The 12,769-nt window shown below is 50.8% G+C and overlaps 1 protein-coding gene across 1 annotated transcript in view; it reads right to left on the minus strand.

Annotated features, from left to right (window-relative positions):
- ARNT (aryl hydrocarbon receptor nuclear translocator) overlaps nt 1-12,769 on the minus strand; it is a 33,066-nt gene that overhangs the window by 12,459 nt on the left and 7,838 nt on the right. The window contains exons 5-20 of the mRNA XM_035898048.1: nt 8,657-8,870; nt 8,288-8,501; nt 8,139-8,204; nt 7,928-8,027; nt 7,449-7,514; nt 6,881-6,966; nt 6,363-6,439; nt 6,051-6,185; nt 5,515-5,589; nt 4,563-4,714; nt 2,690-2,800; nt 2,406-2,484; nt 1,923-2,046; nt 1,198-1,297; nt 390-540; nt 3-162 (exon numbers count right to left, since the gene is read on the minus strand). Coding sequence (XP_035753941.1) covers nt 3-162; nt 390-540; nt 1,198-1,297; nt 1,923-2,046; nt 2,406-2,484; nt 2,690-2,800; nt 4,563-4,714; nt 5,515-5,589; nt 6,051-6,185; nt 6,363-6,439; nt 6,881-6,966; nt 7,449-7,514; nt 7,928-8,027; nt 8,139-8,204; nt 8,288-8,501; nt 8,657-8,870 — 1,910 coding nt within the window. The remainder of the gene's footprint in view (nt 1-2; nt 163-389; nt 541-1,197; nt 1,298-1,922; nt 2,047-2,405; nt 2,485-2,689; nt 2,801-4,562; nt 4,715-5,514; nt 5,590-6,050; nt 6,186-6,362; nt 6,440-6,880; nt 6,967-7,448; nt 7,515-7,927; nt 8,028-8,138; nt 8,205-8,287; nt 8,502-8,656; nt 8,871-12,769) is intronic.

Below are 12,769 nucleotides of genomic sequence, written 5' to 3' on the forward strand. Positions count from 1 at the left end.
ACTGAAGCCCGTGCCACGGTTGGCAAGGTTCGGGTAAGCAGCCCCCGTAGGAGAAGCCGTAGAGCCAGGGGCTGTCATGGGGCTGAAGGAGGACGGGGTGCCTTGGAAAGTCCCCATGCTGAAGGAAGGGGGCCGAGTCTTCACCGTCTGGGACGTCACTTGCTGTAAGAGAGCAAGGAACAGGAGAGGAAGAGGAGAGATGCAATTATTCCGAACCTCATCTTAACTAGGGTGAGAAGCCGCAGGACTGGCCCCCACGGAGAGCACACACGGACACGCAGCATTGCTCCGTCACGCGGCCAGCCAGCCGGAGCAGGTTGATTTGCAATGGCGAGAAGGGTCTGTAAGGCAGCGGGGACTCGGGGCCTGCACTGTTCAGGCTTTGCTACCTGGGGTGTGAACGCTGGCCGTGTCCCTGGAGCCCAGCTGGTTCCGCTGACCTGAGCTGGGTTGGAGTGGCGTGAAATCTGCGCTAAGATCCGGCCCGCTGATGAGGGTTGCTGCTGAATAATGTTCACAGGAGGTACCATGCTGCTGCTCCTGCAAGACAGCAGAGGCACCCTCAGGACACGAGGCATCGCGCACAGGGCCAAGAGGCACAAACACCATCCGTGCAAGTCACTGGGGGGGGTGGCGGAGCCCAGAACGTGGGGCGGTGGCTTTGCTCGTGCCTGTCGTGCTGCCCTGCTGTAGACACAACTGGCAGGAGCTGCTGGGCTTGCGGGCAAGGCCACTCTCACCCAGCTCAGTTCCTGGGCTTCGGTCTAAGCACGGCCAAGAGGCACAGCTATCCCACAGGCAAGCTTCGGCAGGCAACAGAGCAGAGGGATATCAGGGAATCGGGGCAAGTAGCTGGGGAGGTGAGGAGGGCGGCGAGGACTGGCACAGCAGAGGAGGGCCCATGCTGGTGCTGTGCACAGCCTCAAAGCTCCTGCACCTCTGACCAGGAGCAAAGCAGCACCAGGCAGGAGAGCAGGGGGGCAGGAGCCCTCCTCTCCCCCACTCCTCAAAGAAACCGATGCCTGGAGGGGCTCTCCCTGTATTTCCTGTGCACACCATAAAGGATCACATTTATAGACAGTCGCTGCCATGCAGAGAGGGGCTGGGAACACTCAGAGGGACAGACAAACAGAACAGGGACAGCTGCGGGACGAGGTAGAGTTGACGTGAGGCCAGGCAAAGCACAGCAAGCCTCACCTGAAGTTCTCAGCAGGTCGCGATGGGGTGAAAGTGTTCCCCTGCGTGAAGAGGGGCTGGTTGGCAGGCACTGTGCTGGCAGGAATGGCTTTGTTCTGCTCTGTGGAGAGAGGCTGATTCTCGTTAGGGCTGGGAAAGTCTCAGCAGCAGGAAGAGGGACAGGGAACCAGTTGCAAGAGACGTGCCCGCGTGAAGGAAGACTGTTTTGAGCCAAAGCATCAAGCATGACTGTTCCTTATCCAGACATGGCCTCCAGATGGTTTTGTAAAAGCCTGCTTAATTTGATTTCCTCTCCATTTTCTAATAAACTTGCATTAAGGTCCCCCCTGGGGTTAGAGCATCCACAGCCTTCGACGCTCTGACTAGAACACAGCGAACTGCTCTCTCGGGACAAGCAGGAGGGATCAGACTAAGGCAGGCAGCAAGACCAGAGCAAGAGACACCTTATCGCCCGCTCCCTCCCCGCACCTCTCCAGCAAAATGTTGGCTGCAGGACAATTCACTGCCACAGCAGCCCATCAGCGTAGAGAGGAATAATCCACCCAGCACCAAAATCAGCGCTATTCTGCAAGACCTGGGCCGCCACAACAGAGCCACACTGAGCCTCTGCACCCAGAACTGCTCCGAGAGACTTCGGAAAGAGCAAAGAGCGCTCGGCTTGAAGCTGAAATCAGATAAAGATGTGCCGTGCCCCTGGCCATGCCTCGCAGCCCAGCGCTGCCTACCTGTGTTGATGCTGCTGTAGATTTCGCTGAACCTTGGGTCCTGCTCCTGTTTAAAAAGGCTGTCTGCCTTCTCCAAGGGCTTGCTGTGCTCTGGGCCGGCAGCAGTCACAGGCTGAACAGGAACCTGGCAGCAGGTACAGATGCGAGCTGTTAGTACCTCAAGCACAAAGTCAGCGGTCTCGCAGCCAGCGCGGGGAACAGCCGAGGGCTTCGAGGCCGGGCTGCTCTCTGAGCTTCTCAGTATTTTACGGGGACAGCGTGGCAGCACTGAGACAGGCATCGTGGGGAGGGTGCCAGAGGGGCAGATCAGAATCAAGCAGACAGATCCAGCAAAACCCAAGGCAGAACAACCTTCCTCCCTAACCTCTCAGCAGCCTCAAGTCAATCTTGTGTGGCCGCCTTCAAAGCCCCAGCAAAAGGTAATTTAAATAACGCAGGACAACAGACGCAAGGAGTAACCGACCGACCCCCGTGTTGATTTACCTGTGAGTGGTCGTAACCAGACAGGCTCTCTCTTCCTGGGACCACTTCCAGCTCTGTCTGTTGTGGCGGCTGCTGCTGCCTAAAATAGAAAGTCTCTGTAACAGGAGAGCACCGGCTGCTAAAAATGATTGCCAAGGGAACAGATACTCTGTGGTTACACCAAGGATTCATTAGCCCAGAGGAGTTCATTGCTGCAGAGAGGAAAGTTTGGGTAGGAAGGCTATTTGACAGGAGGGCAGAACCAGCGAGAGAGGCATGGTAAAAGGAGCTGAGCACCTCCTGACCTTGAGGGCAGCTGGGCTGCGCCCATCTCCAGGGGAAGGTTGACACTCTGCCCCAGCTGGGGCCTCTGCATTGAGTTGGACAGAGCAGGCCGAGACTCCTGGCTCGAGTTCCTTTAAAGCAAAGAAAAAAGAAAAAAAAAGGTATTTTAAAAAATACCCAAACGAAAGCAAAATAGTTGGGTACTGGGTGTAGGAGAGCGCGCCTGTCTCAGACAAGATTGGAAGCTTTGCTTTTGCAAAACCTGTTCAAGTGAAGGATCCTTCCTCTCAGTTTCCACGGTCCCTGAAAGGGGGGTGGCAATGCAACACCAACGGCTGTGAGCCGAAGGGCTCTGCCCCCTCCCACTCAGTCAGCGAGCAGGGGAGCAATTAATAACCTACACCAGGAGCACAGCCAGACCTGCATCACCCTTAAAGCACAAGCAAAGGGTGTAGGAACCTGAAACCCCCCCAAGGTTTTCCATTCAGCTCTACACCAGACACTCCAGAGCTGGAGCCTGCAGGGACCCACCAGCAGTTTTAGGTTGTAAGCCCAAGACATTGGTGGAGTTCATTATGCTCTTCTGTTAATTGTCAGAAGCCAATTAATGTTTAACTCCCGTGAGAAAGGAATAAAAAAAAAAAAATAAAAAATATCCAGCGTTTTCTCAGCAGTTCTTTTGCAAGCTGCTGCTTCAGTAGCACCCGATCTCGAAGATGAAACAATACAGATAACCTCGCAAAGACGCACGGAGATAAAACGCACCTCAAACACGATCAGACACAGATTGCTGCTTTATCTGCTCTGAATTTATGCGGAGCTTTTAGAAGGCATAGCATGGATGTGCGAATGGATGCGTGTGGAATGAATGAGTTCAAAGAGATACCTCGAACGCCGGGACAGGAATTAAGCCCGCGTCAGACCTGTGTCAGATTCCAGCCCTGCACTTCCACCACAGCTCTTTAAAGCCAGAGGGATTTGTCACTGCTCAACTCAATACTTCCTCATCAGAAAGCATCAGCTTGCCAGCTGCAGGAAGGGAAGAAGCGCTACCTGCACTCTACGACCTTGGCTCCTTGCAAAAAAATAAATAAATAAAAAACCCCCATAATCCTGGCTTTTCACCTGCCCACAAGCAATCTGGCTGCCTGTTTGCCTGGCTAGAGAGCCTCCATCTGCTGCACCCACCAAGCCTGCAGTTACAAAACACATGCAGGCACATTCATTTTTTTTTTCCCCCCCTCTATTTCAGTTGCTGCTCTTCTGCAAGGGGCCTGGAGCTCGCTCATGGGAAGAGAGAGCAGCTCTGGTCACTCCCAAAGGGGATAAACCAACCCGATGGGAATGGTCAAGAGAGAGAGAAAAGAAGGGAGCAGCAATGAAAGCAGTGTCCCCACTGGAGCTCATTTCTGAATCCAAGGACAAAACTACAGCAGTGGAGGAAAAAAAAAATAAAATTAAAAAAAAAAATCGATCACCTGCACATAGCCATCTTACCCCCTGGACTGCCACAGGAGCCCAAGAGCTCCATTCAAGGGCAGACTTCACTAATATTAGCTCTGAATGCAAACACACAGGCAGGAGACTCGCTCCAGTAACCAGAGTTAAAAAAAGACACTGCTGAAGCTGAACGTTGGCAGCTTGCTAACCGGGACAGCCAAAGGAATTAAGTTTCTTGCACTTTATAGTCCTCTAGTGCCTGCCACGGCCCGGGAAAAGAGCGCTCACGGGACTTCGCAATCTCTCCAGGGCCTGCGCAAATTGTTGGGAAGCTTGGTGAGGGGGGAGAGGCCAAAGCTCCCGCAGTTCTGTGCTGCTGGTTATTCTGGGACAAGATCCCATCAGGTTCGTGTGCTATCACTGGTGGTTGGCAAGTCATTTCCATGTACATACTTGACGTTGGTGTTGGTACAGATGATGTACTCAATTTCATCCGAGTAGGGGTTCTGGAAGGTAAAGGAGCTGGTTCTCATCCAGAGCCATTCCCGGTTTTTGGATCGGAATCGGAACATGACTGACAGAACCTGGCCTTTTAACTTCACCACCTAAAAAAACGTAATGCCATCAGTAGTACCTGATAAAAGAAGGTGTTGAAGAGCAACTTGCTTCTGAGCACAAGCCACCCCCCGCTAAAACCTCGTGATGGCCCTTCGCCTCAACGCCTGCGAGACCATGCCTTGGCTTTCCCCAGCTAAATGGCCCTGCTGCTGCACCCTTAGGCTGTTTTGATTCCTGAATGATATGGGAAGGGAATCGGATATCCCCTTTTTGGCTTTCGCTTTTCTTATCTCTTTGCACTGGTGAGATGTATGAAAAAAGCCTCCAGCAAATGAAGCACATGCTGTTGCTTCCGCTTCCAACTATTTGGACAAATGGATATGAGCAGCTACTTTTTGGAGTCATGAAAGCACAGGGGCAGTCTTACCTGCCCTGCCACAAGTCCAACGCCCTCAGAAATAAGAGTAACGACAACAGGGCAAGCAAACCACATCCATTTCGAGTTCTGCAGCACTGGGCTGGGCCCTAGAGATGAACCAGGGTTTCAGCCACAGAAGCATGGCATTCGAGTAGGCACTTTGTAGCCACGTCTCTGGCCCTAAAAGCAGACTGGACTAGCAGCCAGAGGATGAATTCAAGAGTTAGACATCAGATGCTTCTGTTTTGTTCTGCAACATTTACAGTATGGTGACTGTATCTGTAACTGTTTGCCATTGGGCAAAGGAGAAATAGCTACAGTTTATTTTTCTCTTGGTTTTTCCAATTCATTTCATTGCTTTGCAAGCACCAAGACAGATTCCAATCCGCATACCACGCTGCATGAAAAGTGGTAGCTAAAGTGGTTTACCTGCTGAAAACTGTCCCGCAAAAGCTGCTGGTCTTCCGGGTGGCAGAAATCTACAATGTCTTTCCCCAGAAGTTCCTGATTTTAAAGGAATCGGGAGAGAGATCAAGTCAGTTCATCATCTGGCAGGCAGACTCCCTCTTTCAGGTCTGCCCCGCTAATTCCACTTTGGACAGGTACTTACTGCTCCCCCCCAAATCACTGTTACACAAACCAAGCGCAGGAACGGGCGTGCTGTATTTTAGAGAAGCACAACAGCGGTTGACTATCGTTTGATCTCGAACATAAATGGAGGCAAAATTGATCTTAATTGACATTAGACATAATCCAGAGCCACCCGCCCCTCCAGCGATCAAAGTACTTGGAAAAGCACATGAAAAAAGCAATGGGTGGAAGAGAAACACATGGCTGGTTTCGGCCCTGGGCATCATTTTATCAGATCTGTTAGACAAGCAGAGCTACGATGTACAAGAGAGGGAGGAGGGAAAAGTAAGCCTGAACAGCAGTTCTTCCTTAGACAGCTCCTACCACTTTCTCACCTGCGGCTGGTAGCCAACCGTAGCCACGCAGCGGTGATCTATGAAGGTGAAAATGCCTTCGGTGTTGTGTCGGGAGATGAACTCTGTTGGCTGACAAACATTGTTCATGTCTGTGCAGTTGGGTGAGCTAGTGACCTGCAAGGTAAGACAGGTACGGTGTTAACTACCGAATCTGGCGAGAGCTGCTTTCTCCTGACCAGCCAGCCCTGCGCTCGGGTTTGTGGCAATTGGGGAACGTCTTCAGACAGAAGAGTTTAACTCTGTGGACTTTTAGGACAAGGCAATGTTGAACCATCAGAAGATGCTACCCACCTGGAGCCTGCCAATAGCCACAAGGCAAAACTTGCTGCCCTGGCCAGCGTCCGGGTCATCATCAGGCAGCGACACACCTGCGAGGGGAGTGCCAAAACACGCCAGCAAGGTTAATACAGGAAAAATTGCTAATCTCAGAGGAAAAAAAGACATGCAGTTCTGACTTCAGTACACCCCTCCACCCTGTTTTGTAATTCAATATCCTTTCCCATGAAGGAATTGGGTAAATTAAGTTGCCTCCCCCTCCCTTTTTTTGCCAGAAGGGTTAAAGATCTCTGCTTTCAGCATAAGCCAGCATATCAGACAGCGCAATGCTATTTTCAGCCTCTACAGCATCCCACTGTTCAGAGACAAAGGTCTCTGATCCAGCATCTGCAGAAATTAGTTCAATCCTAAAATAAGAAAAAGTGATAAGAAACATTTGGAAAGCATTTGCTGGCACACTCAGTTCACGGAATGGACTCAGACCATATGTGCTTAAAAACAGCCACAACTGAACACTTCAGCTAAATCCTTACCTGCAGGGGGCCAGGCTTTTATGTAACCCGTGCAGTGCACCACCACGTAGTGAGGTTCGCCGTCTTTTGCCGCACCTAAGCCATTCCTTGGGAGAGAGAAACAAGTCTGATTGTGCTATATATTAAACTGGGGTAAGGTCAAGCAAGCTTTCTACTTGTATTTTAAAAAAGCTTCCACAGAACGTCTTCAGGGTAAAAAACAAAACAGAAGAAAGGCTTAACACAAATGCAAGGGGTCCAAGAACACAACAGGTTGGAATCTATCTCAATTTCAAATTAAAAAGGCACACCCTACGCCAGAGCCCAACAGTAACAGCGTGAAGAACGTACGGTTTTAAATTGTCTTCAAATCCAATCTTGGAATCAAGAAAGATCAATCTTCCCCAGGATTATCTCCCTCAACATAGCGGTACTGCAGTCCCTCCACCAGCAGATCTGTAAACTCTGCTATGAGCCATACTAGCCTACGCGCTCACCACCGCGTCCCCCACCACTCTGATGGCAGAGCTGCAGCTCCGTCTGTTCCTAGCAACGCAGCGCGCTGGCCCGTAGCTTTTGGATTATTTACCTGCAGCGATTCCTCATAAAGCTGAGACGATTTACAGAGACTGGATCCACTGAGCTGTTGCCGCACCTGTACCAAAATCAGAAACACGAGGGGAAAGGCTTTCATCTTTCTTGGTCAACATCAAAACAATTTGGCAATCTCGAATGAGAGGAAGCTCTCTATGAAAGGGGATGAAGCTCTGAATCTCCTCCGTACAAGTGAAAAGCCCTCATTCTACAGACTTCGAGAAGGGAGGTGACACACAGGGTCAAAACAAATTGTTACTTGAAACTGGATCTTCTACAACAGTCTTGAGAGCTATTGTAGAACAGGGCAAAGAAAAAATCTCAAGAACACAACTGTGTGGACAGCTCAGCCATGTTATATCATGTCTATGTCAGAATGAGCAAAAAAAAAGCTGAAATAAAAGCACGATGGGGCCAGGGAGCAAGTTCAGCTTCAGGCTCAAATGAGATTTCCCCAAGGAATCTCTTCATTACCTCATTCGGCAGATGAAAGATCTTCGCGAACCCATGCACATCCTCATGGACTGCTGGCCTTCCTTCTTGACAGTCCCCGTCTTTAAATCTAGGATGCGACCTAAAGAAAGAAGAGAAACCAAGATGCCACTGCAACGCGAGTCCTTTCACCCACCCAGGCGCCCGGTCACATATTAGGAAACTAGCAAGACACAAGCGTCACCGATGGTACCTTTAGATGCATTCTCGGGGGGGGCTGCAGGATCCTTGTTAGAAAGGCACCAGGGTTTGGTTCCTTCTACAAAGTGAAGGGTTTAATCCAAGTCCTCTGCAGGCTTTTACACTGCCCGCCCCCGCCAATCCCTTCGCAGGCTGCTGTACCTGTCAGTGCATTCTCCGACGTGGAGAGCTGCTCCCTCAGCTTGCCCACGTCATCCGGGTGCACCTGGTCGTACAGGGTGCTGCCAAACCATTCGGACTGGGGCTGGTTCAGGACAGGAGTCACAGAATCAGAGACGTAGACCACCCTCCCGGTCTCACAGGACACTATGAACAGAAAGCCGTCGGCTGCCTCTAGGATCAGGTGTTTGAGTTCCTGCGTTCACAGACAGACAGACACGCTCTTAACTCCAGAGCCAAGGAGGTGACGCCCTCTAAACCCACCCAGGGTGCCTATCTCCCCCCACCCACAATTTACTTCCCCCCCTTCCAACTGCAGCATTTCCCACAAAGCAAGCATCAAGCCAAGACCTGGTCAGTGAGAAAGGAGGGTTTGTAGGTGCCGTCAGTGGAGGTATTGCCTGTGCCACGCAGGGACTTCATGTGAGAGACAGCCATGCGCAAGATGGTCAGCTTGTCTGGCTTGCGGGCCAGGGCGCTGCAGGTGGGCACCATGTCTGACAGCTCCGTGATGTAGGCAGTCATCTTGTTCCTTCGCCTACGTTCAATCTCGCTGTGATTTTCCCTGCAAAAGGCCAGGGAGGAGAGGAGGAAGACGAAGTTACCAACGGGCCGGAAGCCTCAGCCGTTTCCACAACGTCAACGCTTCCACAAGGCCAGAGTGCAAAACACAGAGATGCGTCAGGGTCGTCAGGAGTTAGAAGGACTACAAGCGCCTCACATGCTGGGCGTGCACAAAGGAACGCAGGAACAAGTGCAAGGAGGAGAGTCTACAGTTGGACCTTCTTTGCTGCAGACAAGAGCCTTGCTTGAAATCACATCAGTTCCCTGGTATCTGGTGCAGGCAGCGAGCTAGGCTAAGCTATTTTAGCAGAGGAAGAAGCTTCCCCATCACTTCCACAACACTGCAGCAAGCCGAAGGATTTCTTCCTTTGCTACGGCCTCCGCTCTCAAAGAGGGGTTCACCTTACTCAGCTGAGAAAATTTGCTTTTCAACAGCACTGGTGCAGACAGACTAAGACGACTCACCCCACCCACTGTTTGCCCAAGGATGAATCAAATCATAGAATCATGGAATGGTTTGGGTGGGAAGGGACCCCTAGAGGTCACCCAGCCCAACCCCCCTGCAGGGAGCAGGGACACCTTGAACCACATCAGGTTGCTCACAGCCCCGTCCAACCTGGCCTGGAATGGTCCCAGGGATGGGGCCTCCACCCCCTCTCTGGGCAACCTGTTCCAGTGTTTTACCACCCTCACTGTAAAGAATTTCTTCCTTAGATCCCCCCCATCACCTTCCAGATACCCATGTGTCTCCAATAACTGTACAAGGAGGCCAGGGCTGCACCTAAGCTTGGGCACCTGAATTACAACAGATGAGTCTCGCCTCGCAGTGCTTTTATGAAGAAACTTCTTGGTCACACCAAGAGCCTTTTACAGTATCATGGCAGGAGGGAAAGCTTTAGAGGAGACACACACCCGATTTCTGTACAGATCAAGGCCGGTGGGGGCAGACCCTCTACAGGCACACACCGGGGGGACGCGTGCAGACCTCTAAAGCGGCACCGCGACGAACGCTGCCCACCTACAGCCCTTAAAGAGGCTCTTCACACACCTTTTTGCAAGTCTGCTCACGGGGCACAGTCCCCATCAACCCCCAGAGATCAGAACTGGACCTGTTTAGACTTGGTTCTTTTCATCCATGGGCAGTTTAACTGGGTTACTAAGGTGGGTTTTTCAAAACAGAACTTAAAAGCCAGGTTTCCTATACAGAAGGATGGAGCAGATGCAAGGAAGCACATGGCGGGAAATGAAATGAGATGAAAGTGTTGGAAGGAACATAGACAGGCAAGTGAATTAAAGAGGATAAATACAAAAAATAGAGCATTTATCACTACCAGGTGTGTGCAATCATTCAGTGACCTTGCTCCTGGCTGCAAGAGATTGATATTCAGGAGAAGTGCTTCAATTCTCACACTCACCTTTAATTCAGTTCCTCCAGACTCACATGCTCAAGTGTGCACATGAAGCTACTTTTGCTACAAAAGCTACTGGGAAACCACCAGGCATTTTACCGGCCCCACTGCCAAATACTCTTGGATGACAGCAACAACTGACTACTGGGGACAGAGGAAAGGGTCACTACTTCATTGGAGGAGAAATCCCCGAAAAGCACTGCTGTGTGCTGTACTCACAGGCCCCACCTCTAGCATTGCCTTATCTCCTCAAATATTTAAGCTATGCAATACTGCAGTTAGGAAAGGCTGTGTTCGGGGGGACATTTTTTGTTTTAAAACCAGCCAGCAGGCAATAAACTGACCAAATTGTGGCATTCTCAGCGCCCATGACAGTCTTTTTAGTCCCGTGTGTTGCTTAAGAAGGAGTCTAGGGTGGAACAGCCCTAAGAAGCTACTGGGTAAGTTTGCAAGACGGCAAGCCACAAAGCAAGCCATTCCTCACGAATTACCAACCCTCAGCTCTGCAGCAGCAACAAGCCGTGGGCGGCAAGCAACAGAAACCTTGATGGCAATTTAGGCAGTTTTTATTTTGCAGCTGGAAACAGGGAAGGGTACGTTTAGAGCTGATATTCTGCTGCCGGGGAGATGCAGTCCTGACAACGGCGCCGTCTCAGCCAGCTGCAGCCGTGTGCACACTTTCTCAGGGTGCATTTCTGCATTAATGGCACAGCACTCAAAACGACTGCTTGGGTCATTTCAGCCACAGTCCCTCATTAACTCACGAACTACAAGTAGCAATGGCGGGGGAGGCGGGGGTGGAAGAAGCCCTTGTTTTCAGCAAGCCTACCTGTCCTGGAAGGCTTTAAGGGGTAGAAAAAACCTGAACTAATACACTTTTTAATGTCTGCTTTGATAGTACAACAGCATTCCTGGGACAAAACCTGACCAAGGTGAGCGCGGGCCACTTGGCACCTTGATCCAGCACAAGAGGAACTGGGGCAGGGCAGCAGAGCTACAGTACTCGGTGAAAGCAATGGCCCAACCACGCTCTACCCTGCCGCCCTTTGCAAACAAACCCTTTTGTGTATTCCCCAAAGACATCCTCACAAGGGGACTAAATGCCTTTCCCCTCCTAATTCCAATTACACAGCGATTTCCAGAAGTCTGCTCAGTTTCAAGTCCTCTATTGCAGCAGATGAGGGAAGGAGGGGGGAAAAAAAAAGAGAAGGGATGCCTAGAGAAACATTAAGGAAAGGAAATACTCTGCTTGTCCATGCTTGAAATCTCCATTCTCCTACCTGGCAAGTCTCTCCTTATCCGCTGAACTCTGTTCATCATCAGACCTAAAAATAAAATCAGCGATCTAAGCTAAAATGGAAAAAGTTTAAAGAAATGAAAAATGGGAAGATGTACTAGGAAACCCAGCCTACAGACACGTCTGTTTTGCAGAGGAGCGATTCCGTAAAACAAAGCAGTCATTAGTTTGCAACATCACACATTAAATGGGTGCCTGCTATCTACGGTGTTTTGAAGTTTTAAGACGCTTACCAAGACTGCAAAATAGGCAAGGGGTAGCTCTGCTTCACGGACAACCGAGGCGCAGCTTGTTCTGCGCAAGACTGGGTTAATAGCAGAACTGGGAATTCGGGTCCCCGTCACATTAAACTACTATTTCTTTAAAGAAAAAATAAATCAGTAGCCTCTTTGATAGTATTAACAAATCAGAAAAGCATATTAAAACCCCCCCAAATCCACAAACAGCGTAAGATTCACAGCTAAGAACACACACTTTCGTAACACTGCTACATAAACACCATTCAGGACAAGACAGGCGAGGTGGCTACACGACAAACAGCAGACAGAGGTTACGCACGTCGCCTACAAAAAGGCACACAGACGTCCCCACCAACCTGCGCGCACTTTCAGTTTTCAGGGAAGAGGAATCTGCAAACTTTGTTTTACAGAGGCTGACGGTAAGTTTTCCTCCTGGAGGTTTGGCTGCCTTGGAAAACAAACAATCCCCCAAAAGCTACCACCAGGAACGGAGAGGGTACCACGTGTGCCCAGTAAGGCAGGCACACGATCTCTCAAAGGCCGAGCACCTAAAGCATAGACTGCGGATTGACGGGGGGCAGGAGGTGGTTTTGGCATCAGTCAGCTGTGGTACCCTTCCACTCCAAAAGGGTTTTAGTACAGCGCTTAAAAAACAAACAAACAAAAAAAAAGTGTAGTCATGTTCGCTTCCATGCTCTGTTTTGCCTCACATCATCCGAGGAGGGAAGAACGCATTGGAAAATGAGGGCTGCCAGAGCTGCGAGGAACACGATACGAGCAGGTCCGGGAAACAGATCCGAGCGCTACGGGCAGGCCAAGGGGCACAGATGCAGCGGGGAGCTGCGCCACGCTTCTCCTACAGCTGCACCCGGGCTGTCAGCACGCTGACACCGCTGACGGCTTCGTCACCCTCCTCCCCTCCAGGAACCGCAAGCGATGATCTCTACCTTAAACC

This window comes from Egretta garzetta, unplaced genomic scaffold, assembly GCF_000687185.1.
Source record: "Egretta garzetta isolate BGI_Z169 unplaced genomic scaffold, ASM68718v1 scaffold437, whole genome shotgun sequence".
Taxonomy (NCBI): Eukaryota; Metazoa; Chordata; class Aves; order Pelecaniformes; family Ardeidae; genus Egretta; species Egretta garzetta.